A 21,356-nucleotide genomic window follows, 5' to 3' on the forward strand; every position below is an offset into this window, starting at 1 on the left:
GACGTCACGCTGTAAAGATCAAGCGTCCTCTCCACTAAGTTCAATTTACGTTTTTTATTGGGGCGCTGAACTTGGGAGACGCTCCCTGCTCTTGTCCCGCCCCTCACTGTGGGCCCTGGACGTGACGAGGCGCTCCGGAAAGACTACAAAGCCCGGCATGCCCCATGGGCCTCCTGACCTTTAACCCCTCCTGCGGCCGCCCCTCCGAGAGAGGCAAAAACCATGATAATTATGGGAACATCTTTATAATTAGCGTAATAATTGTGGGGAGAGAGAGAAATAAATAAAATATTTACAAACAGCCCCGGCGGGGCCTGAGCGCGGCTCCCAGCGGGAGGTCAAAGGTCAGGCGGGTGTTGGCGGGAGATAGCGGCTTCGTTCCCCAGTCCTTGGCTCCTGCCTGAGGTGCGACTCGGGGGCAAAGGGGGGCGGGGTTGGTGGGTACAGACCGGGGTGGGGGGTGGGGGGATTGTGTGTTTGCGGGCAGCTGCCTGGCTCTGTGCCTCAGGCTGCCCTGGGGTGCGGGCCCCGGCTCTGGTTCGAGGGGGGGGGGGAATTGTTGGTTTGGGGGGGGCGGGATGTGTTTTGGGGGGATTGCGTGTGTGGCTCTGGCTGCAGGGCCGGCGTTAGGAAGAGCCGGGGCCCAATTCGAACATCTTCGGCGGGGCCCCGGCAGAGATGACTAAAAAACACAAAACACGTAAAAAAAACCCCCTTTCGTTTCTTCCAGGTATTATTTACTTTCCACGACTATATAAATAATAACAAAATTATATATGACGTAAATAGCGTAATGTATGCGGATGCATGTTAACCCCACCTCTAGTTCTTGACGCCCCCCCAGGGACCCCTGCACCATCCACCCCCCATCCCTGTCCCCTGACAGCCTCCTGTCGGCCCGTCCAACCCCTCCTCATTCCTGTCTCCTGCGTGCGGTCCTTCGCCGCAGCGGCCGTCATGGTCGAGCGGTCGCGACCTATTGTTTTAGGGCACCCTCTAACGGTCTGGGTTCCTCACGAGGTTGAGGTTCTCTTGAAGCAGCGGACGACGCAGGCGCTGTCTCCACAGCGAGCTCATAAATATGAATTGATTTTGCTGGCGGCTGACAGCATCACCTTGCGCCGCTGCAATGTCCTCAACCCCGCTACGGTGCTACCCCTCCCGGAGGATGACACACCTCATCATGTATGGATGGATGTCATCGCTGAGGGTGGTAAGCCTCGCCCGGATTTACGCGACTCCCCTCTAGCCAATCCTGACCCACTCTTCTACACCAACGGCTCCTCGTACTATTCGGATGGCCGGCGGGTATCAGGCTATTCAGTTACCACTCGGAGAGATGTTGTTGAAGCTGCCCCTCTACCACCCTCCTTTAGCGCTCAGGGTGCGGAATTACATGCTCTCACCAGGGCTTGCTTGCTGTCTGCAGGGAAAATTGTCACTATTTATACAGACTCTAGATATGCCTTTGGGGTTTGCCATGTCGCGGGCCAGCTCTGGAAACAGCGGGGGTTTCTGACCTCCTCGGGTACAAAAATTGCCAATGGCCCTTTGATCTCTACACTCTTGGATGCCATACAGGCCCCTCTCCAGTTGACAGTAGTTCATTGCTATGCGCACCAGCAGCCTGATACTTCTGTGTCCCAGGGTAATGCCTTAGCTGATGCGGCCGCAAAGGCTGCGGCCCTAAAGCCCCTCCTGGTCTTGGCTTCCCTCCTCCTGGACGCGTTCTTCCCGCCCTCTGATTGGGTGATGTTATACGCTGACGTGCCCCCGGAGGAACTCTGGGATTGGGAACGCTGGGAGGGATCTGAGGGCCCCGATAAGGTCTGGCGTATTGGGGATAAGCCTATTCTCTCCTGCCGCTACCTACTTCCAGCTGCCCGTTATTTTCATTCTTTGGGCCACACTGGGATACAGGGCACGGCTACTGCTATACTTAAGTTTTGGGCAGCGCCTTATGTTTACCCTGCTGTAAAGCAGGCCCTCGGTTCCTGTTCTACTTGTCTGACTTTTTCTGCAAGTTCTCGGTTTCATGCTGACTCAAAGAGGGGGAGACCCTGGGCAAACTTCCCGTTTCAACGCCTGCAAATGGACTATGCTGAGATGCCTAGAAGCTCAGGGTTTCACCACCTCCTTGTAGTAATGGATCAATTTTCGGGATGGCCTGAAGCAATACCAACTAGAAAAGGAGATGCAAAATCCATGATGAAATTTCTAATGAAAGACATTGTGCCCAAGTTTGGTGTTCCTGAAGTCATGGACTCTGACTGGGGTTCACACTTTACAGCAAAAATCCTGGAAGAACTGTACCGGTGTCTGGGAATTACTCGACAACTACATACCCGTATCATCCCCAGTCTGCAGGACAGGTGAAGCGCATGAACCGAACTGTAAAAACAATGATAGCAAAGTACTGTAAGGAGACTGGACTTAAGTGGCCAGACGTATTGCCTATAGTCCTGTGGCACATAAGGGGAACCCCACGCATGCCCATGGGTCTGTCCCCGTTTGAAATATTGTTTGGTAGGTCAGCTTTGGTCCTGGGAACTTATGTTCCCACACACGCTAGCCTCTTGGATGGAGATGAAACACTGGCCAAGTATATTGTGGGGTTGCAAAAGGAGCTGGCTGACAATCAGTCAGAAGCTCAATTATTCCAAACCACGCCATTAGGGTTACAGGTCCATTCCTTTAAACCAGGGGATTGGGTGCTGGTAAAAAAGATTCCCGCACCAATCCCCTGGAACCCCAGTGGGAAGGGCCGTATCAGGTTTTGTTATGTACTTATTCTGCTTTAAAGGTTGCAGGTAAAAGTTCATGGATTCATCACAGCCACGATAAGCCGGCATCTGCTCCTCCTCCTGACGAACCACCTCATGAATGAATGTCACTGCTAATCCGTGGACTGAACCCTCCGATTATTGGGATCGCCACACTCCACCAGGACTTCTTGCTTTTCTATCAATTGGACTTACACTGGTAGTTTTGTTCCTTGTGTGGTATAGGAAAGGATGTCATTATTGGTATGGTTTGCCTGCGGGTTCCTCTCCCTATTCACAAATCCGATACAAGGATGGGAGGGTAACAGTGTCTTAAATTTAACTCATGCTATAATACAAAGTGTGAATCGGACACAATGCTGGATTTGCATTCATACCCCCACACATAGGCCAGGGAGTCCAGTTAGTAGGGGTACCTATCCCCCTCCACAGAAGCCTCCAGGCCGGATTGTGGATAAATACTACGTTTAGCTGGAATGTTACGATCCAGACATGGTCCATTGATATGGTGGCCCAGGGTAGTTATGCTTTATGCATATCACGGAAAAAGGGTTTAGATAATGCTGTCTTTGTGGGCAACTTTACGGGGTGCAATGATTCCACTCGGATCAGTACTGGTGCGGCAAGCCCCTCCAATTACTCCAGGGCCCCATGGCCAGTCCCTGAGGGATCTGGCTGGTATTGGCTATGTAATCATACGGCTTATAAGACCCTCTCGGCGGGTTGGTGTGGCACGTGTACCTTGGGGGCCATAGTACCTGCTGTCACAGTACACCAAACCTTGATCCAGGGAAAAATCCGCAACCTTGTATGGCGGAGCCGACAAAGTGTCCCTTTGAATCCCCTTTCTGATCAGCCCACGGGCTTTCATTCCTTTGTACACTGGTTTTTGTCTTGGTTAGGGGTAAGTGAATTAGAGAAGGCTATAGTAAATATTTCAGCAGCATTAGAAATCATGGGAAATGCTACGGCAGACACCTTATCTGTCCTCCAAACCGAAGTGACTCAGCTATCTCGGACAGCTAGGCAAAATCGTTTGGCCCTGGATTAACTCCTTGCAAACCAGAGTGGGGTTTGCGCCCTGGTTAACTCTAGCTGTTGTGTGTTCGTGAATCAACATCGACGGGTGGAGACCAACATCCATGCCATTATGCAGCAAGCCGCCTCATTTCATCGCATCAGCCTTGACGATACCAGCACCAGATTCCAAAAGGCCTGGAACTGGCTGACTTCATGGTTACCAGACTTGGGGGCGTGGGGTCGGCGTATTTTATACCTAATCCTTTTTGTAGTCTCTTTCTTTGTATTCGTTTTTGTATGCTTGCAGTGTTGTAGTATGTGCTGTCGACAATCCTTCACCGCGGCTATTCTGCCCCAATATAGCTTACTGACATACAAAAGAAAAGGGGGGACTGTTGAGGGCAGTTAGCTTGAGTGACTCCATTTTTAAGGCCTAGGTCCACCATTAAGGGAAAGCGAGTACATCACGTACCGGGGTCAGCACTAGGGCAGTGTTGAAACATAATAAAACATAATAAAACCATTGAAACAGAGAGCAACACCACAATTCAGGGAAGTTCTGGTATGCAGGATAACTGCTTGCCTAAGCGCTAGCCAGCACGTGAAAGCATTTGGTCATGATAGGTTAAAGATAGTTAAATGGCTTGTTTATTGGCTAAAGCTTACTCTGCACGAGGGCAGCACTACTAAAAGGTATATAAACCCTCTGTAACCTGCAGCCAAGGTCCTCCCCTGGCTAGCAGGAGGGCACCATGCTCGAGCATAATAAAATTCTGGTATTCGAACATTCTGCGTAACTTTGGTCTTTGTGCCTCAGCCTAGCAACGAACTGCGCATGGCCTATTGGTGAAATTCGTAATACTATTAAGTGACAGTTTACAGCAGTGGTGTTCAACAAGGGGTACGTGTACCCTTGGGGGTACGCAGAGGTCTTCCAGGGGGTACATCAACTCATGTACAAATATGTCTAGTTTTACAACAGTGTACATAAAAAGCATTAGTGAAGTCAGTATAAAGTACAATTATTTCATACATACAATGAATGAAATGACTTGTTTATACTTCTCTATACACTATAGACTGAAAAGTGGGGTGCTGCAGCATGCAGGGAAATAGTTCAGACAAAGGCCTCCCCCAGAACCCCCTGTGGGGGGGTAGGGAGAAAATGATGCTGCATTCAACAAGTCACGCTCCCTCCCCCCCACCCCCCCGAAGTCGTCACAGAGTCCTTGTAATGTGCATGGTTTGTGGGTGTTGGTGGGGGCCAAAATTATGGACATTCTTGGCCTGGTCCACTCACTTGACACATCAATTCCTATCATGTTCCAGGCTAGCCTGTCTTGTTGGCAATTTTGAGGCTTATTCAACGCTAGAGAAAAGAGAGCAGTATGGATCATCAGCAGCCAAGCACAAGCAAATGGGCGAATTATGGAAAGAAATACACAAAGGAATGGGAAAAAGAATAAGAATTTAAAGATTGGCTGAAGCCTGCAACTGGTGACAACACAAAAGTTTTTTGCAGATATTGCAAAGGCCTAATTCATGCAAATTGTGCAGACCTTGTGCAACATGCAGCAACTGAGAAACATATCAAATACAAAACCATTTTCTATGATGCGCTTGACAAATATTGATTTCACTGTCTTGCGGATGCACCAAGCAGAGCTAAAACTGGCCTGCTACATTGCCTGCCACATAGTGGTCAGTTTTGTGGATTACCTCGGTGAGCTTGCCAGATCAGCTTTTGAAAAAGATATCCACCTCCATTGCACAAAACGCTGGGCATGAATCAACCATGTTATTTCTCCCTGCATGTTCTATGACCGCATCAAAGACATTGATGAGTTCCAGTATTCACTGGTTATCGATGAGAGCACAGACATTGTTGCAGTAAAGGAGTTTTGCATTGTAGTGTGGTACTTCATAGAATCATAGACTATCAGGGTTGGAAGGGACCTCAGGAGGTCATCTAGTCCCACCCCCTGCTCACAGCAGGACCAATTCCCAACTAAATCATCCCAGTCCCTCCTTAGGCAAGATTGTCTCCATGTTTTTGGGACTAGTCAGTTTGGAAGGTGAAACAGCTGAAGCTATTGCCACAGCGCTGCTTCAGTTTCTTGTCAGTGTAGGTCTGGATTTCAGCAGGTCTGTTAGGATTGGGACCGACGGCTGTAGCGTCATGGTCGGCTATAAAAATTCCATGTACATGCATCTGCTCAAGCAGAATAACAGGCTCAGTCTCATCAAATGCGTATGTGATTCCATCCAGCTGTGTGCCAGTAAAGCCGTAGAAATGCTGCCACACAGTCTAGAGTTTTTAGTCTCCCATTCCTACAGCTGGTTCTTTCACAGCCCCCAGAGACAGCGTGCATATGCACAGCTATTCCAGGTAATGAATCCTGGCAACACGCCACTTAAGCCTGTTCAGCTGTCAGCATTCACGACTTATGGGCGTGTACTGGATCAGTGGGATACATTGAAGCTACACTTCCAACTGGGCAAAGATAAGCCGTGATGCTATGAAGCAGAAGTTCTATATTGCGACCCTGTGAATAAACTGTATTTACAGTTTCTAACACTGATTCTGCAGGAATTCTCCAGACTCAACAAACTGTTCCAACTGGAATCTGGTGGTAATGCTTTCAAGATGTTGGATGCCCTCCTGTCTTTCTTTCGGGGTCTTTTAGCTAGAATATTGTTTCCAAAGAGCATCCCTGTATCGGACACTAAACTCCTGGAAGTCCATTTGAGTGACACAGCCAGCCACTTGCCACTGGTTGTTAATTTTGGCATAATGTTCACCATAGCTCTAGGAGCCACAAATCTTGACAAACTGGTTCAAGACGGTAGATGTCAAGACTTCATTCTTGAAGCAGCTAAGCAAGTGTAGCGCAGACTACCAGCGAATATCGATCTGTGGAACTCTGTCGGTGTTCAGTCCATTGGTTATTCTGTCTCTGGCAAAACCTCAAGTAGCGAAGATTTCAATGGTAAACATTTTCAAAGGTGACTTGGGGGCCTTTGATAACCAGTATCAAGCCATCAGCTGCCAGAAATGGAAGAACACAGATGACAAACAAGCAGAGCAGTTCTGGGTGGAGGTCTACAACTTTGAGGACTGTAGCGCTCTCTCTACTTGCCATGCCTCTCAGTAATGGTGATGCAGAACGAGTGTTTTTGCAGACGAACATTAAGTCCAAGCACTGGAACAGGCTCAGAGCAGTATACTGCATATCTGGTACGAGTTAAGATGATGGGGGCTGTGCTGTAAGGATTTTGTTCCACCCCAGGATATGCTTCAATGCTTTACCATGGGAATGTACCACACACAGGGAGTTGATCCCACCACAGATGATGTAGAGAGCGAGGATGACATTTAACTGAAGTTGGAGTCCCACCACTCTACTCATCCTTGCTGAGCTCCCATAGCTTGCTCTTCTGTTCCTGGCTCAGGTCTTCGTGATTCACCGGACCAAAGCAGTTCCTGCACACTGTGGTGCAGGTGTGCAAGGGGAAAAAGTCCTACTGTCTCAGAGGCTCACCTGGCGGGGCAGCCAAGGGTGATGACCAAACCAGTGGGAGGCACACGCCTGGTGGGGCAGCCAGGGTATGTAAAACTAATGTTAAAGATTGGGACTCAGTAACTCCTTTGCTAAAATGGATTCCCAGTGCAAGCGGAAACAAAAGCAAATTAAGTACCTTGGTCTAACAATATCATGTCTTCCAATTTGCACACCAAGACAAGACATTATGAAGTAATGTTAGTTTGTTAAAATAATGACCCAGTTAGCCATCAAAGCTGGTCTAAATGTAAGCTTGTGTAGGATATTCTTTAGTAAGCATGATTTTTTAGAGAGATTCTTTATTGAAACGTTGAACGTTTCAATAAACTATTTATAGAATAGTGCATTGGAATTCAGCTGTGGGTCAGAGTATTTTCACAAAATAGGCAAGGATTGCTGTTGGGTAAAGTCTTTTTTTTGTATATTTAGTCTTGCCATCAGAAGAGCACAGATCATTTGGGCCTGAACATGCGATGCAGGACTGAGTCATCATTGAATGAGACTGAGATTAAGGTGTTTCCCACATGCCCCGGCTAACAAAAAACCCAAGCATTGTCATCCACACATCATGAAAAATCCGTGATTCAAGTCCAGGCAGCAAAAGGAAGCAACTTGAAATGATAGGGATACAGTGTCAAGGAGGGATGGTGTGATGGTGGTGGTGGCGGCAGAGGTTGCGGAAAAGCGAGAGTAATCTCATTGCCAATCTCTTAAAGGGTTGGGAGGTTTTCTCAGTAAATCCTTCAAATGCACTCAAAATGTTTTATTTTATACACATATATTTATAGTTTTCCACCAAAGTGTTGTTGAAGAACCCCCCCCGTATATTTAACCTGTTCCTGTTTGCTGCAGTATCTATCTGGCAGAATGGTTACAAGTTATAGCGTACCTTTTCGTTGTGTCCATTTGAATGCTAAAAATAAATGACGGTATTTTTATAAAAACACCCCGTTTTGAAGTTTGGGGCTTGTTTGGGGCTTGCTTGTTGGCATTAGGTGTCGCCGAGCAGAAATGGATTGGTCTTGTTTTGGGCTTGTCTTGAAATGGGATTGGGCTGTTTTGGGGTTTGTTTTGAAAACCGTGTTTGAGGGCAGCCGGGGATGGGGGGATCTAGGGCACTGGGGGGCTAGGGGTCTGGGAGTAGGGAATCAGGATATTGTGGTTTTGGAGGAGTGGTGGATGTATGGGGTAAGTTTGGTGAAATGTGGGGTTGGGAAGTGGGGATTGGATGGGTTTGGGGGTGGGGAAGGGGTTTTGTCTGGCTTTGGGATGGGGTCAGCCTGTAAAGCTTTTTGAGATGCTGGGAGGGAAAGAACTGAATGGATCCAAAGTCTTACTTTCCTGGGGGATGGGTGGTAAGGTGTTGTGCTGGGGTGGTTGGGCGGGGGATTGTGTGCGGATGTGGGGTTGGGGATCATCTACACAGGAGGGCTGTTGGGAATAAGGGGTGATGTGAAAGCAAAGGAGGGTTTGTGTCTATTCCAGGTTCCTATGGAAAAGAGATGCTGTAATTTGTACCTGATTTTTTTTTCCCTGAAGAAGTAACAGTTGAGGGTTTTTTTTATTATTATTGTTATGATTATATTAAATTGGTTCCCACAACCTGTAGAAGTAGAATTTGCTCTGGGAAATAGATTAAAATTGGCTTCTTTAACTATTTTCATCAGCTTTTTAACTGATCCTTGAATCTGTGGATGGATTAATTTCTCATGTAAACATTGGTGGAAAAGCCTAGATGTCATTTTTTCCTTGCTGAAGTTTCACTTGTTGTTGTTTGTTTAGACACCACTTAAGGTGATTACTTATTCTGATTTTCACAGGCCAGTCCTGCTAGCTTTTAGGATATTAAAATGTCCTGAAACAACTCCAGGCCAGTGCAGTAACATTACATGGGGACTTTATGCAATGAGGCGGCATCAAAACATCATGATGAATTTATTTAGCAAAACAAATACTTAAAGCATAGCTCAAGTGCTCTATAACAGTCAAATGTTCTAAAAAATCAGCAGTTGAAAAAAAGGTAATTTTTTTTCCAAATTATTCACAGAATTTGCTGTGTGATCAACTTGGGGTAACCTGAAATGAACCTGTAGAGAGATTGGATTTGGGGGAAACAAAAGGGTACAGAGGAAGTGAGTGAAGCCTAAGGAAAGATGTAAAATTTCATATTATTTCTACAGCATCACAGGTGTACGTGGTACTTCGCTGATCCATACAAGAAGACAAAATTCCTGTCCTCCTCCAGACCTACTTCTTCCATGAAACCTACTAACCATCTAACTGGAGACAAATTGAGGGGCAGTCAGGTACAGTTTTAATTAAAAGTATACATACCTGAAAATGCTTTGGCCCCAATCCTCCAGTCTGCCTTCACAGTGGGACTCTGAGGAGGGTTCTGTCCATATGGATCTGATTATAGGATTTGGAGTCCTTGTATCCTTCTCCCCCGAACTTCTTATGATGCTCGTCTTTTTGGGTCCTGATCCTGCAGCTGGATCCACATAGGCAGCCCCTTGTGACTACATGTAGCCCCAGGCTTCAGGCTAAGCTTTCCTGGGCAGAGACAGTGTCTTTCTGTCAGTGTCTAGCACAATGGCCCCTGATCCTGATTGGAATCCTATTGGTCATCACAGTAATATTCCAAGGAGTATATCAGTTTGTCTAGTTGGACCAATTTCACTTAAGATGGAAATTTAAACTGGTTTAGATAAACTGGTGCAAAGACCCAATGTGGACACTGATTTCAGTTGAGTGGCTTTATTTTTGGTTTAGTTTAATCTGCTTGGAAATCAGTTTAAGTTAAACTGACATAAGAATGTCCACATGGAGGTTTGTACTGAATTGATTAATCCAGTCATGACATTCCCACCTGAAGTTAAACTGGGGCATCTGTCCCATATACACAAGGCCTCTGATCTGGTGGAAAGGAGGGTGCAGGGGATACAAACAGGCATCTGACTGTGCATTGTTGAGGCTTCGTCTGGCCAGCACAGTGTGTAATATACAATATCCATCTCCTTCAGTGACAGCAGAGGGAGGATCATAAATGTTCAGTGAAATTCAAATCCACTTTTATTACTGGCTGTGAAAACACAGCCCTTGGCAAACGTGCCCAAAGTGAGACCAAGTGGAAATGGCTCCAATCTCTGTAAAGAACCAGATTCTGTCTGTGTTTCTGCTAGATGCTGATGGACCGTATGGACTGAGAGAGTATTTCCGGGAAACCCAGAGGACGCTTCAAGCAGGCAGCAGGGGGTTTCTGAAGAATCAGAAATGGCTCCAGTTAAAATCAACCATGTGGTGTCCTTCACCTCTCAGGTAATAATAATGCTTTTCATCTTCAACTGCAGTTCTTTAATTGGACACGAGGAGGTGCTACATTTTGCTGCAGAACTGTGCATACCCTAGTACTGTGAGATCCTTGAATCCTTATAGAAATTGAGGGTCTGATCCTCCATTGGTATAAACTGACATAGATCCAGACTTCCCCACTTTACACCAGCTGAGGATCTGGCCTGGAAAGTGTTGTGAATTGGATACAGTATTCTTCCTGCCATAAACTGTTGTATAATGTTTCTGTGTGCTGGTAAGCATCTACTACACTTCACCCCAGCAGTGGCTGCATTTCAGCAGCAGGTAAGGTCTGACCCTTTTGTAAAATCTGTAATGTGCTTTCAGATCATTACTAGAGAACAGTAACTATTGCTGACCCTCTACTAAGCACCATGCTTCTGCTCTCTCCCCTCCCCATTGGTTTGGTGCAGGACCCCAGGTATCCAGTGGAGAATCTGCTGCGCGACGATGGCATTCACCCTTGGCTGAGCAGTCCCCAGGATCGGAGCAGGCAGCTGAAAGTGGAGCTGCAGCTGGAACGGGCTAGTTCTATTGGCTACATAGACATAGGTATGAGAGAGGGAGAAACCGAGACCCCTGACCCCTTGGCGGCAGTCTAACCTGCACATCTCTCTGGGGTCTCCTGCAGTGCCACCGTGCTTGTCTCTACGCTTGAAGGGCTTGTCTTCCGAGGAGTCCAGAGGTTTCTAGCTACTTCCACATACTACCATGGTAACACTGTGCACTTGTCTCTTGTCACAGCTGTCCCTGTTTTACTGATGGAGAAACTGAGGCACAGTGAGGGTAGGTGACTTGCCCAAGTGAGACAGTGGCAGGGCTGGGAAATCGTCTGACTGCTAGTCCCCTTTCTAACTAGCTGGCCACAAGGAGAAAGTCTCTCCCTATTAGCAAAATGCTCACCCCATAGTTCGTGCCAGTGGGTGAATTCCGGTCAGTCTCTGTCGCATGCCGGGATACTGGTCCCTGGGGTGCAGATTAGAACAACATCACTCCTCAGAGCCGCCACTGTTGCTGGTGCCTGGCGGGCCTCTTGCGGCTGCTCCCCACAGAGAGTGAACAGGCCACAGAGACTGAACAGCCCCGCTCACTTCTCGTTGCGCTGGGTGGCTCCCCAGCCAGCTCTTTGGGGCTCCAGTATCAGTGCCCAAATCTGGCTGATCAGTTTCACCGCAGCACTGAGCTGAGGGAGGGTCAGCTGCTCCGCCCAGCCTGACCTTTGCCCCTCCACCCGCAGGGAACTGTGGCTGTGCCTTCGTCCAGGTGGATGTGGGGCGCTCCTTCTGGCCACTGGAGCAGCCCTATGTTACCGTGGTGCCCAGCACTACACTAATGACGCCAGCTGACTCGAAGCTGGACAGGAACCGCTCCGGGGTCCGGATGTTTAAAGAAGGTAAAGAGGGCCCTGCTCACACGTGGGTCACTAGCTGGGGGTATCACTGATTAGGGCTCGTGGCTGACGGTGCATCATGCCCACCCGTCTAAGCCCTGTTATAGCAAGTAATCACATTTCATGATGGGAGGTCATCCCATCTCCAGGGCTGCCTTCTCTCCATGTATTCACTCATGTTGTCAGATGCTACCGGTGTGGTGCTCTGCTCTGTTCAATGTTGATATCAATCGTCTGCGTGCGTGTTCCCTCTGTGTGCTGCCCCAGCTCTGCGCAGATAGCTGACACAGCAAACCCTGAGAGAACCCCCAATGACCACAGACTCTAGTAAGGTACGCAGGCACTTCGGCCAGGTTTATTGTCAAACGAAGCACAATGATAGTTCCCTCTAGATGTTACTCTACAGGACATACTATGAGTATGTTCCCCCTGGCAATGGACTCAGCTCATTCAGTGGTGGGACTTTCCACTGCCCCCTAGGCTGGACAAAGATACCGCCCCAGGGATGCATTCTTATACACAGGTCCAAACAAGTTACACATCACTCCTGATGTATTGAGGTGCAACCTGTCTATGTAGCAAGGTACAAGCCCTCTACGTAGTAAGGTGCCGCCTCTCACCTTGTACATGTTGGTTCGAACAAAACAACTCTATCCATCATATTACCCTTTTGGCCCTGTCATTGGGATGGGTCAGCTTGTTCCTTGTTATCTGTGTGGAGTGTACAAGTATGTGAATGTTCTGATATCTGGTGTCCAGTACCTTTTAGGTATGTCTCTGTTTGCAGCATCAGCCCTTTCCTTGCCAGCTTCTGTGAGCAGGGCCTGCCTCTGGCTGACAGCTTCACTTTGCTTTATGTGAGCAAAGTCTTGACCATTACTTTAGTTCAGGCCTCAGGCCTCATACCGGGCCTCTGATACCAAGGTTTATATCTCAGGGCCTCCTCTTACTACAGCTCGGGCCCCGCATGATAGGATCTGGGTACCTGAACTGGTCACCCCTGTGCCTGTACATTGATTGGGATGTCTCAGGGTGTTCCCAGGCTGGATTAGGTGTGGAGACGAGTTGTGGTCCCTGTGGTTGGATCTGGCGCTGTGGGGAGTGGAGGTCCCAGCGGTTAGAGCTGGGGTGGTGGAGTACCAGTTGGGACAGTCCCAGTGGTTGGATCTGGGGAGCTGTGGTCCCAGGGACTGGATCTGTGTGGCGGGGCAGTGGACTCCCAGTTGGGATGGTCCCAGTGTTTGGATGTGGGGTGGCAGGGCCATGTTCCTGTGTCGATTGCAAGGCCATTAGAAGGCAGCAGGGTCTCGCTCCAGATGTGAAGCTGCCCATCTGCTCCTGCTCTGTCTGCAGGGGATTTCCTGGCGGCAGCACTGGGCGAGAAGTGGGATCGCGTGAGGATCACCTGCAGCCAGCCCTTCAACAAGCAGGCCCAGTTTGGCCTCTCCTTCATCCACATCCGCACCCCGTTGGACCCGGATCACAGCCAGGCGGCTCCAGCTCCGCCCCAGGTCAGTGCCTGCAAGGGGTCCCCATGCTCTTTGGGTGAGGGGGTCTGGGGTGGCAGAAGGAGGTCTCTTGTTGCTGCTGAGACTGGTGCTCTCGCCCCTTGGCCACAGTGGGGATAGGCCAGTGGCCTGCTCAGCCCACCTGCCTGACTCCTGGGTGCTGCATGGCCTATGCAGTCGAGTGTGCCAGGTTCAGAGGGGGAGGACACCTGTCCACTCTAGCTGTCTGACGGGGACCAGTGCAGGATTGTTCCTGTGTTATGAGCTCTAGGACACTGGCCATGGGGGTGGGCTGGATGGGACCTGCGGGGGGTCTCTTCTCTCTCTACTGCTACTGGTTCTCTGCGCGTGCTGGCTCTGGGGGGGATGGGGGATATCTCCCATGAGAGCAGAGCTCTGAGCCGTGTTTCCCTCTCCCCCAGACGGGTCTCGAGCCCGCAGCCAGCCCCTGGCTTGCCAGCCCCGCCTTTCGCAGGACTTTTTTCCCGGAGGTGCAGCCGTAAGTACCCTTGGGGGAGCGATCACCCTTCAGAGGGAGGGGCCGCGCCTTGGAGCTGTGGGGCTGGGCCAAAGGCAGTCGCATGCATGGCTTCCCCTCCCTCCTGGGGCTGTCACGGTGCCAGTGACCCTCGCATGGGAGCTGCTACTGTGGGTCCCAGCTGGGGGCTTGCCAACCCCCTTCTAGTGGCTCAGGCTGGGAGGATTGCTTCCCCTCCCAGGAACCCTCTCCTCTCCCGGCACAGCCTCTCTCGGTGCACTGCCCCCATCAACTGGGCAGGACAGCCAGGGGCTGCTCCAGGGGGCTGTTCTCCGCCAGCTGTATCTACCCCTGTGCTGTATCCTGAGCTGGACAGGAGCTGAGGGCCCAAAACGCCTATGGAAGCCCATGGGCTCCATGCCCACTTGTTCCGCTGGCATTGGGAGCAAGCCCCTCAGGATGCTTTCCAGGCCAAAGCTGTCACTGATGGCAGCCCCTTCCAGCTGGAGTCTCCCGCCCCTCCCCGCGAACGAGCCCCTCCTGCTACCATTGTATCCTAGCTCAGGGTCACCGCAGGACAGACTGCCTGACCCGCACTCCCAGCTGTGGGGTGAGCGGGGGTCCAGACCAAAGTCCTGATCACTCCCTGAGCTGCTGCTGGAAGGGATGTGCTACTGGCCCTGGGGGAGATCCCTTCCAGGGTTGGGAGCAGGGAGTGTCTGTCCCATTCGGGGTGTTCCCTGGCCAGTCGGCAGGAATCACTGGGTCTCTGGCTTTCTGCGCCCAGGAGCAAGGGAGAGGAGGAGGAACTGAAAAGCCGACTGCAGCTGCTGGAGCCCAGCTGTGGGCCTCACCCCCGCAGCCCGACCTGTCTCAGCCGGACAGCCAGGATGGTGCTGTCGGCCACCCAGTCGCGCAGCCGCACTCTCCAGCCGGGCCCCAGCGCCGCCTCTTTGGCCGCTGAGAGACAGGGGAGCAGCCGGGGGCAGCTGGGTGAAGATCCAGCCGTGAGCCCTGCAGCAGCAGGTGAGTGGGAGCCGGTCGCAGCCGTGTGGGGACTCGAGTGGGATCCTTCAAGCTCCTTCTCTGCCCAGATGAGCTGGGGACGCTGCAGCCCTCTCCAAAGCTGTCCTGCCCCCTCGGGTGGGATCAGCAGCTGCTCCAGTAATGATCCAGAGAGCGATGGGCATCTGGGAGGACCTGGCATGGCAGCCTTTTCCCCGCTGGCGAAAGGCACCCTTGGGGCCCCACTGCTGGAAGTGCAGCCTATAGACCCCGAGGGGCCTGGTTGGATCTGGGGCTGCTGGAATGTGCCCAGGCAGCTGGTGGGGAATGTCCACCTCTGCCCTGGGTAAGGCTGCTCTGTCAGTCCCCAGCCAACAGAGCAACGAGATCTCATCGTTGCTGGGCGGATGAGAGGAGTCCGAGGTAGATGAGCACTATTGAGTCCCATCCAGGCTGTCCCTCCCCACGGCCAAGGCAGGACTGGCCCTATGCTCTCTGGCGGAGCCGCCAGCTGGCCCATCTCTTCCCTAGAGGCAGGCACCAAAGGCTTTGAAACCGCTCTGATCTCTGGGCTGGCGACAGCCCTCAGAGATGGGCTTTCCACTGGGAGACTGTCCCACAGGAGGAGCTCTCGCTGTCGGCAGCTTCTGTTCCATTTCCTCCCGTTGCTCTTCGTTCCAGCCCCCTCCCCCTCTAGCCAGCTCCCCTTTCTCCTTGGGGTCTCGACCCTCCTAGCGCAGAGCTCACTCCCCCCAAGATAGCTAAGCACCGTCAGCCCCTGATCCCCTGGTGCAGACTCCATGGACTGGGCTCACCTGGTGTCCATTTCAGACAGTGAATCATGTCCCTCCCCTGTGTGTTCGTGGCTCAGCATCGCCATTCAAAACTGCTTCTTGTTGATTCTGGAGCATGGGGAGCTCCCGGTCTCCAGTCCCACCAAACTGCCTGCCAGCGGCACATCTGCATGTGTTGGTGCCAACTTGGCTTGGCTTTGTGGCCTGGTGGGCAGAGCCCTGGGCTGGGACTCAGGAGATCTGGGTTCTAGTCTCAGAACTGCCACTGGGCTGCAGGGTGACCTTGGGCAAGTCATTTCCCCTCCTGTTGCCTCAGTTTTCCCATCTGTGAAATGGGGACAGTGATCCCGACCTGCTTTGCAAAGCTCTATATCCAGGAGCTAGGTACAATGCTGCTGGTGGTTACTCTCCAGGCCCCGTGCAGGATGTCCATGACGCTCCACCCCTGAGGAAGGTCCGGATGAAGCCAAGCAGGAAACGAAGATCTCAAGGCACCGCAGCGAGGTAACGGATCAGCCCTGTTGTGTTCCCCTTAACCCTCCAAATGTCCCAATTTCCCCCTTCGGAGCCCAGCTGGCAGCTCCTTCTCTGAGCCAGTGTCCCTGTCCACGCAGTGCCTTCCTGAGGCTCTCCTCTGGGTCTCTATCACAGCCAGTGGGTGCGTAGGACGGGATAGCAGGAATGGGGGGATCCTGGCCCTTCCAGCTGCCGCCTCTGGTGTGTCTCAACAGGCAGGGCAGCTTCTCTGAGCCTGGGCTGTACTTTAACCCTTTGAGGTGGGAGTGCAAAGGATGCTGCAAACTGGAGAAGCAGCTGCTCCTGAAATCTCTCTCTGCAGGTCAATGCCCAGGCCTGGCACCCAGGGAGGAAGAGCCAGGAGCTGGGGAGGAAGGCCCAGTAAGCTGGATGATGGTGGAGAGGCAGGCGGGGAGATGGGCACATGCCCCATCTGTGCAGGTGAGTGTTCTGGAGTGCAGGCTAGCTGCCAGCTATAATGAGTGCCTTAGAGCACGTCCTCCTGCCTAAATCGCTCTCTTTGGAAGGCCCTTTGGGTCTGTCACACACACACCGGATCTGTACGGCTCATATGATCCACCCCTGAGATGCAGCTGGCTCTCGGGTCGAGCATGGGAGGCCCCTCCATTAACTCAGCTGGTTGTAAAAAGAGTGAGGGGATCCCTGCCCATCTGGTGGGTTTGCGATCAGTGGGGTGTTCAGCTTGGTGTCTCGCCTGATTCTGTCTCCAGAGCTGGACTCAAAGAAGAGGGTGAGCATAGACTTCAAGGCGAGAGGGAACCATTGTATCTGTCTAGATTGATCTGCAAACTGGCCAAAGAACCTCACCCCAGGGGTGCGGCAGACCAGTAATTTGGTATTGACCTAGAGCAGTGTACTCAGACCTCAATGGTTCAGGAGCCAAATTAGTGACCAACATTACCCAAAAGAGCTACAGTCCTGTGAATTCAGCTTTTCCTTTACCTCAGTACTATAGAGTCAGATTTAAACAGTATGACAGGGAAATATTTACCTTTTATCTCTATATATGATTCTCACAGCAAAATGACTGACCAAATGTTATTATTTTAACAACTACAATTGGTTAATAACCTAGTAAAAGCATCCTGATGGGTTAATAACTTAGATTGGTTAATAATTCAATCACAGTGTTCTAATATTGTGTGCTGCACAGAGCCGCAAGGGACACATTAAAGAGCCAGTTGCGGCTTGTGAGCCTCAGTGTGAGTATCTCTGAACTAGTGTGTATCTCTAGGGTCTGTTTACACTGCCGGGGAGGTGTGACTGTAGCGTGGGTAGGCAGACCATGCCATCTTTAATCCAGCTCACATGAGTAACAATAGCAGTGAAGATCCAGCAGCACGGGCTAACAACCTGGGACGTATTCTCGCTGCTAGCCCATGCTGCCGTGTCGTCACTACTGTTATTACATGGGCTAGCTGGATGAGCATGCAGCATGCCTACTCGTACAGCATGCCTACCCGTACTACAATTGCACCTTCGCTTGCCGTGTAGATGGGCCATTAGAGAGACAGCCAGTCTGGATTGTTACCCATCTGACCACCATGTGGCGTCTCAAAGGAAGAGTCTCACACGCCGCCCTTAGAACACCAGTGACAGCTCAGTTCCTGAGTTCCACTCCCATCACCTTTTACTGCTGCGAGGGATTTCCTTGCGCTCTCTCTCTCCCGTCTTAGTCGCAGCCTTGCCACCTTTATTCATGACTTTGCAGGGACGTGGACTAGAAAGATGACTTCCTGAGGTCCCTTCCAGCCCTACGTTTCTAAGATTCAAACGTGGTTAACTAAAAGGTATCCAGTTAAACCCATACTTGAGTGCCCCAGTGGCTTGATTTTCAGAGCAGCCAAGCGCCCAGCAGTTCAGCCAGCTTCGGTCACACCTGCTTAAGGAGACCCAAAGGGGCGTAGGGAGGTGAGGTTGGTTTCAGTACCCGTGGTTTGTTTGCAGAGGTTGTCGAACTCATGGAACCAGGGTTTGAGCTCGGAGGCAGGCTGCAACTACACTCCACCGAGCTGATTCTCCCCCAGCACTTTCAATTGGCTATGGGAGCCTTCGCTGCTGTTCAACAGCTGCCGTGTGCCACCCCAGAGGTGGCTGCATTTCAACGGCAGGTGAATGTACAGTGGCTTGGGCTCCTTCAGAATGAAAGCTCTGCTCTAGGAATTGTTTTGGGACAGTTCCCTGGCCTGTGTTATACAGGAGGTCAGAGCAGGTGATCCCAATTGTCCCCTCTGGCCTTGGAATTTATGAGAAGCACTGTATACATGTTGATTGTCATAAAGTAATAAAAACTGCACTCTGTTCATGCTACTGCCCTCTCCTGGCTGGAATCAGAACTGCCCAGTTATGCGGTAGGCCCTACACTAGGAACAGCTGACAGAGATCGAGTGGCAAGGGCCTGGGGTCCCAAGTTCTAACCTTGCTCTCAGCCTGAAGCCCCAGGTGGCCAGGGCGTGCAGTACATTGGCAGCCAGGAAGTCCAGGTGGGCCTGGGTTAGCTCTGCTGTCATCTCTCCTCACTGCAGGCTGCTTCAGCACAGATCTCCTTCCCGTTCACGCCTCCACCTGTGGGGAAGATGGCTCCCTTCCAGACACAGCCTGGCCATCCCCGCCACGGGAAGATCCCCAGCGCGAGGAGCCCCCCGAGGCTTGGGTGCCGTGCCCCATCTGTGAGTTCTCGTTCAGCACGGCAGAGGTGGAGAGGCACGCCAGCACCTGTGGAGAGCAGGCAGGAGCCCTGGAGACCCCCCACTCCTGGCTGTGGGTGGAATAGGGCTGGCTGGCACACGCCCCCCTATTCCCCCATCAGCCCCGTATTGAGGTATCCCTGTATCTGAGCCTTAAGGTCACTGCTCAGCTGGGTTGGAGCCTCCTTTGGACTGAAGAGCCATCGCCGTCGTGGTGACATGGGGACACAGGCCCCATGCCACGGGCATCCTGGAATGCGTTCAGCCCTGGGGCAACTCGATTGACTTCAGAAGGATCACAGCAGGGATGGTCTAGGAGCTGTATGGCACAGAATAGAACCATGGTCCTGCCCCAAATTGCTTACAACCTAAGCGTACGACAAGAGACAACAGACAGAGACAGACTGAAGGGGGAGCACAAAGAAACAAAAACTGTATTAGCCAGCATGGCAGGCGTGGGTCTCAGCACATCAGTAGCCGGACCTCTGTCAAGTTTTTTGTCAGCCTCACAGCAAAGGAGAGTTGAGGGGGGATTGGAAGGAGGACAATGATGACTCAGCCAGAGCCAGACAGATGGACACATTCACATACACCTGTGATGCAGGGACGGATTGTTTGCGGTGTTGGTGGAGCTACATAGGTCCCATATTAGAGAGAGAAGGTGCAGGAGGAGATATCTTTTATAGAACCAACATCTGGTTGGTCAGAGAGACAGGCTTTCGAGCCCCACAGAGCTCTTCTTCAGGTCTGGGAAAGGCACTTTGAGTGTCACAGCTCAATACAAGGTGGGACAGGTTGTTAAGTATAAGGAGTTAACACCTGTTGCAAGAGACCATTCCAGGTGAAGTGGGCAGCTAACGCCTCTGCAGTCACATGCCAAAGGAGTCTTAGCGGGTTATGGGTTGTTGTAATGAGCCAAATCCGGTGTCTTTATAAAATCTGTAATTTTTGGTGTCTAGCAAAGTTAAGATCATAAAAATGGCCAGACTGGGTCAGACCAAAGGTCCATCTAGCCCAGTATCCTGTTTTCCAACAGCGACCAATGCCAGGTGCCCCAGAGGGAATGAACAGAACAGGGCAATTATCAAGTGATCCATCCCCTGTTGCCCATTCCCAGCTTCTGGCAAACAGGCTAGGGACACATCCCTGCCCATCCTGGCTAATAGCCATTGATAGACCTGTCCTCCATGAATTTATCCAGGTTTTTTTTTGTTTTTTTTAACCCTGTTAGTCTTGGCCTTCACAACAGCCTCTGGCAAAGAGTTCCACAGGTTGACTGTGTTGTGTGAAGAAATACTTCCTTTTGTTTGTTTTAAACCCGCTACCTATTAATTTCATTTGGTGATCCCTGGTTCTTGTGTCATGTGAAGGGGTAAATAACACTTCCTTATCTACTTTCTTCGCACCAGTCATGATTTTATAGACCTCAATCATATCCCCCCTTAGTCGTCTCTTTTCCAAGCTGAACAGTCCCAGTCTTATTAATCTCTCCTCATATGGAAGCTGTTCCGTGCCCCTAATCATTTTTGTTGTCCTCTTTTGAACTTTTTCCAATATATCTTTTTTTGAGGGAACGACCATCTACACACACTATTCAAGATGTTAGGAATTTAAGCTCCCAGGCTCACTTTTGGAAGGTGTTGTGAAGGTTTCCTTGGAGGATGGGAATTGAGAGGTCAGATATGGAGTGAATGTTCTATGAAAAGTGTCTCCTTTTCCCCCCTGTAGTTGTCATGGGAGGCAAGCTCGGGTGGCTAGCTTGAAGCATCCACGCTGCTATTTGTCATGTGCTGGCTCCAGTGAAGCATGTTTGTCTGCCTGGCTAGGAGACACACTCCCAGCTGCCGTGTTAGATGTACCCTTAGATACCAAGGTGACAGGTAGGTAGGAACAGAAGCAGGGAGCCCACTTAGAGGGAGGACAGCCTTGTGGTTAAAGCACTGGCCTAGGGCCCAGTGCTCTGAGTTCTAGTCCCAGTGCTGCTGCCTCAATTCCCATCTGTGAAATGGGGATGTGTAGCAGGGTGGACCCTGCTCCTGCTGTGAAGAGGTTTAAAAAGTGGTCTGGCAGGGCTTGAGAGCAGTGGCTCTCAAGGCTGAGCTGATTGGGGAAGTGGCTGCAGCTGGGGGCCACGCCCCAAACAGAGCAACAGGGCCTTATAAGAAGGCAGGGAAGCCAGAAGACACATAGTCTCTCTCTGGCTATAGAGAGAAGATGGGCCTAGCTGCTTAGTAGCTAAA

General features: G+C 51.0%; 2 protein-coding genes across 2 annotated transcripts in view; both read left to right on the forward strand.

The window, feature by feature from the left end:
* Nucleotides 1-131: 131 nt before the first annotated feature.
* On the forward strand, nucleotides 132-20,184 carry XNDC1N (XRCC1 N-terminal domain containing 1, N-terminal like). The gene is made up of 11 exons (XM_045023360.1): nucleotides 132-405; nucleotides 9,547-9,672; nucleotides 10,549-10,684; nucleotides 11,131-11,269; nucleotides 11,955-12,110; nucleotides 13,461-13,618; nucleotides 14,038-14,114; nucleotides 14,881-15,119; nucleotides 16,306-16,396; nucleotides 16,731-16,849; nucleotides 18,955-20,184. The coding sequence occupies exons 3-11, from the start codon at nucleotides 10,640-10,642 to the stop codon at nucleotides 19,200-19,202; spliced, it is 1,272 nt and encodes a 423-aa protein (XP_044879295.1). The 5' UTR covers nucleotides 132-405; nucleotides 9,547-9,672; nucleotides 10,549-10,639; the 3' UTR covers nucleotides 19,203-20,184.
* Nucleotides 19,767-21,356, forward strand: part of LOC123373980 (short transient receptor potential channel 2-like) — a 28,216-nt gene continuing 26,626 nt past the window's right edge. The window contains exon 1 of the mRNA XM_045023348.1: nucleotides 19,767-19,901. The gene's annotated coding sequence lies outside the window, so the exon portion shown is untranslated. The remainder of the gene's footprint in view (nucleotides 19,902-21,356) is intronic.

The sequence above is a fragment of the Mauremys mutica genome, chromosome 1 (genome assembly GCF_020497125.1).
Source record: "Mauremys mutica isolate MM-2020 ecotype Southern chromosome 1, ASM2049712v1, whole genome shotgun sequence".
Lineage (NCBI taxonomy): Eukaryota > Metazoa > Chordata > Testudines > Geoemydidae > Mauremys > Mauremys mutica.

Excerpts from the sequence above, each read along its gene's own strand:
- XNDC1N (XM_045023360.1), top strand. The coding sequence starts at position 10,640 with ATGGCTCCAGTTAAAATCAACCATGTGGTGTCCTTCACCTCTCAG. Across the intron at positions 12,111-13,460 it reads GGTCCGGATGTTTAAAGAAG|GGGATTTCCTGGCGGCAGCA; the intron begins GTAAAGAGGGCC and ends CTCTGTCTGCAG. Across the intron at positions 14,115-14,880 it reads TTTTTCCCGGAGGTGCAGCC|GAGCAAGGGAGAGGAGGAGG; the intron begins GTAAGTACCCTT and ends TTCTGCGCCCAG.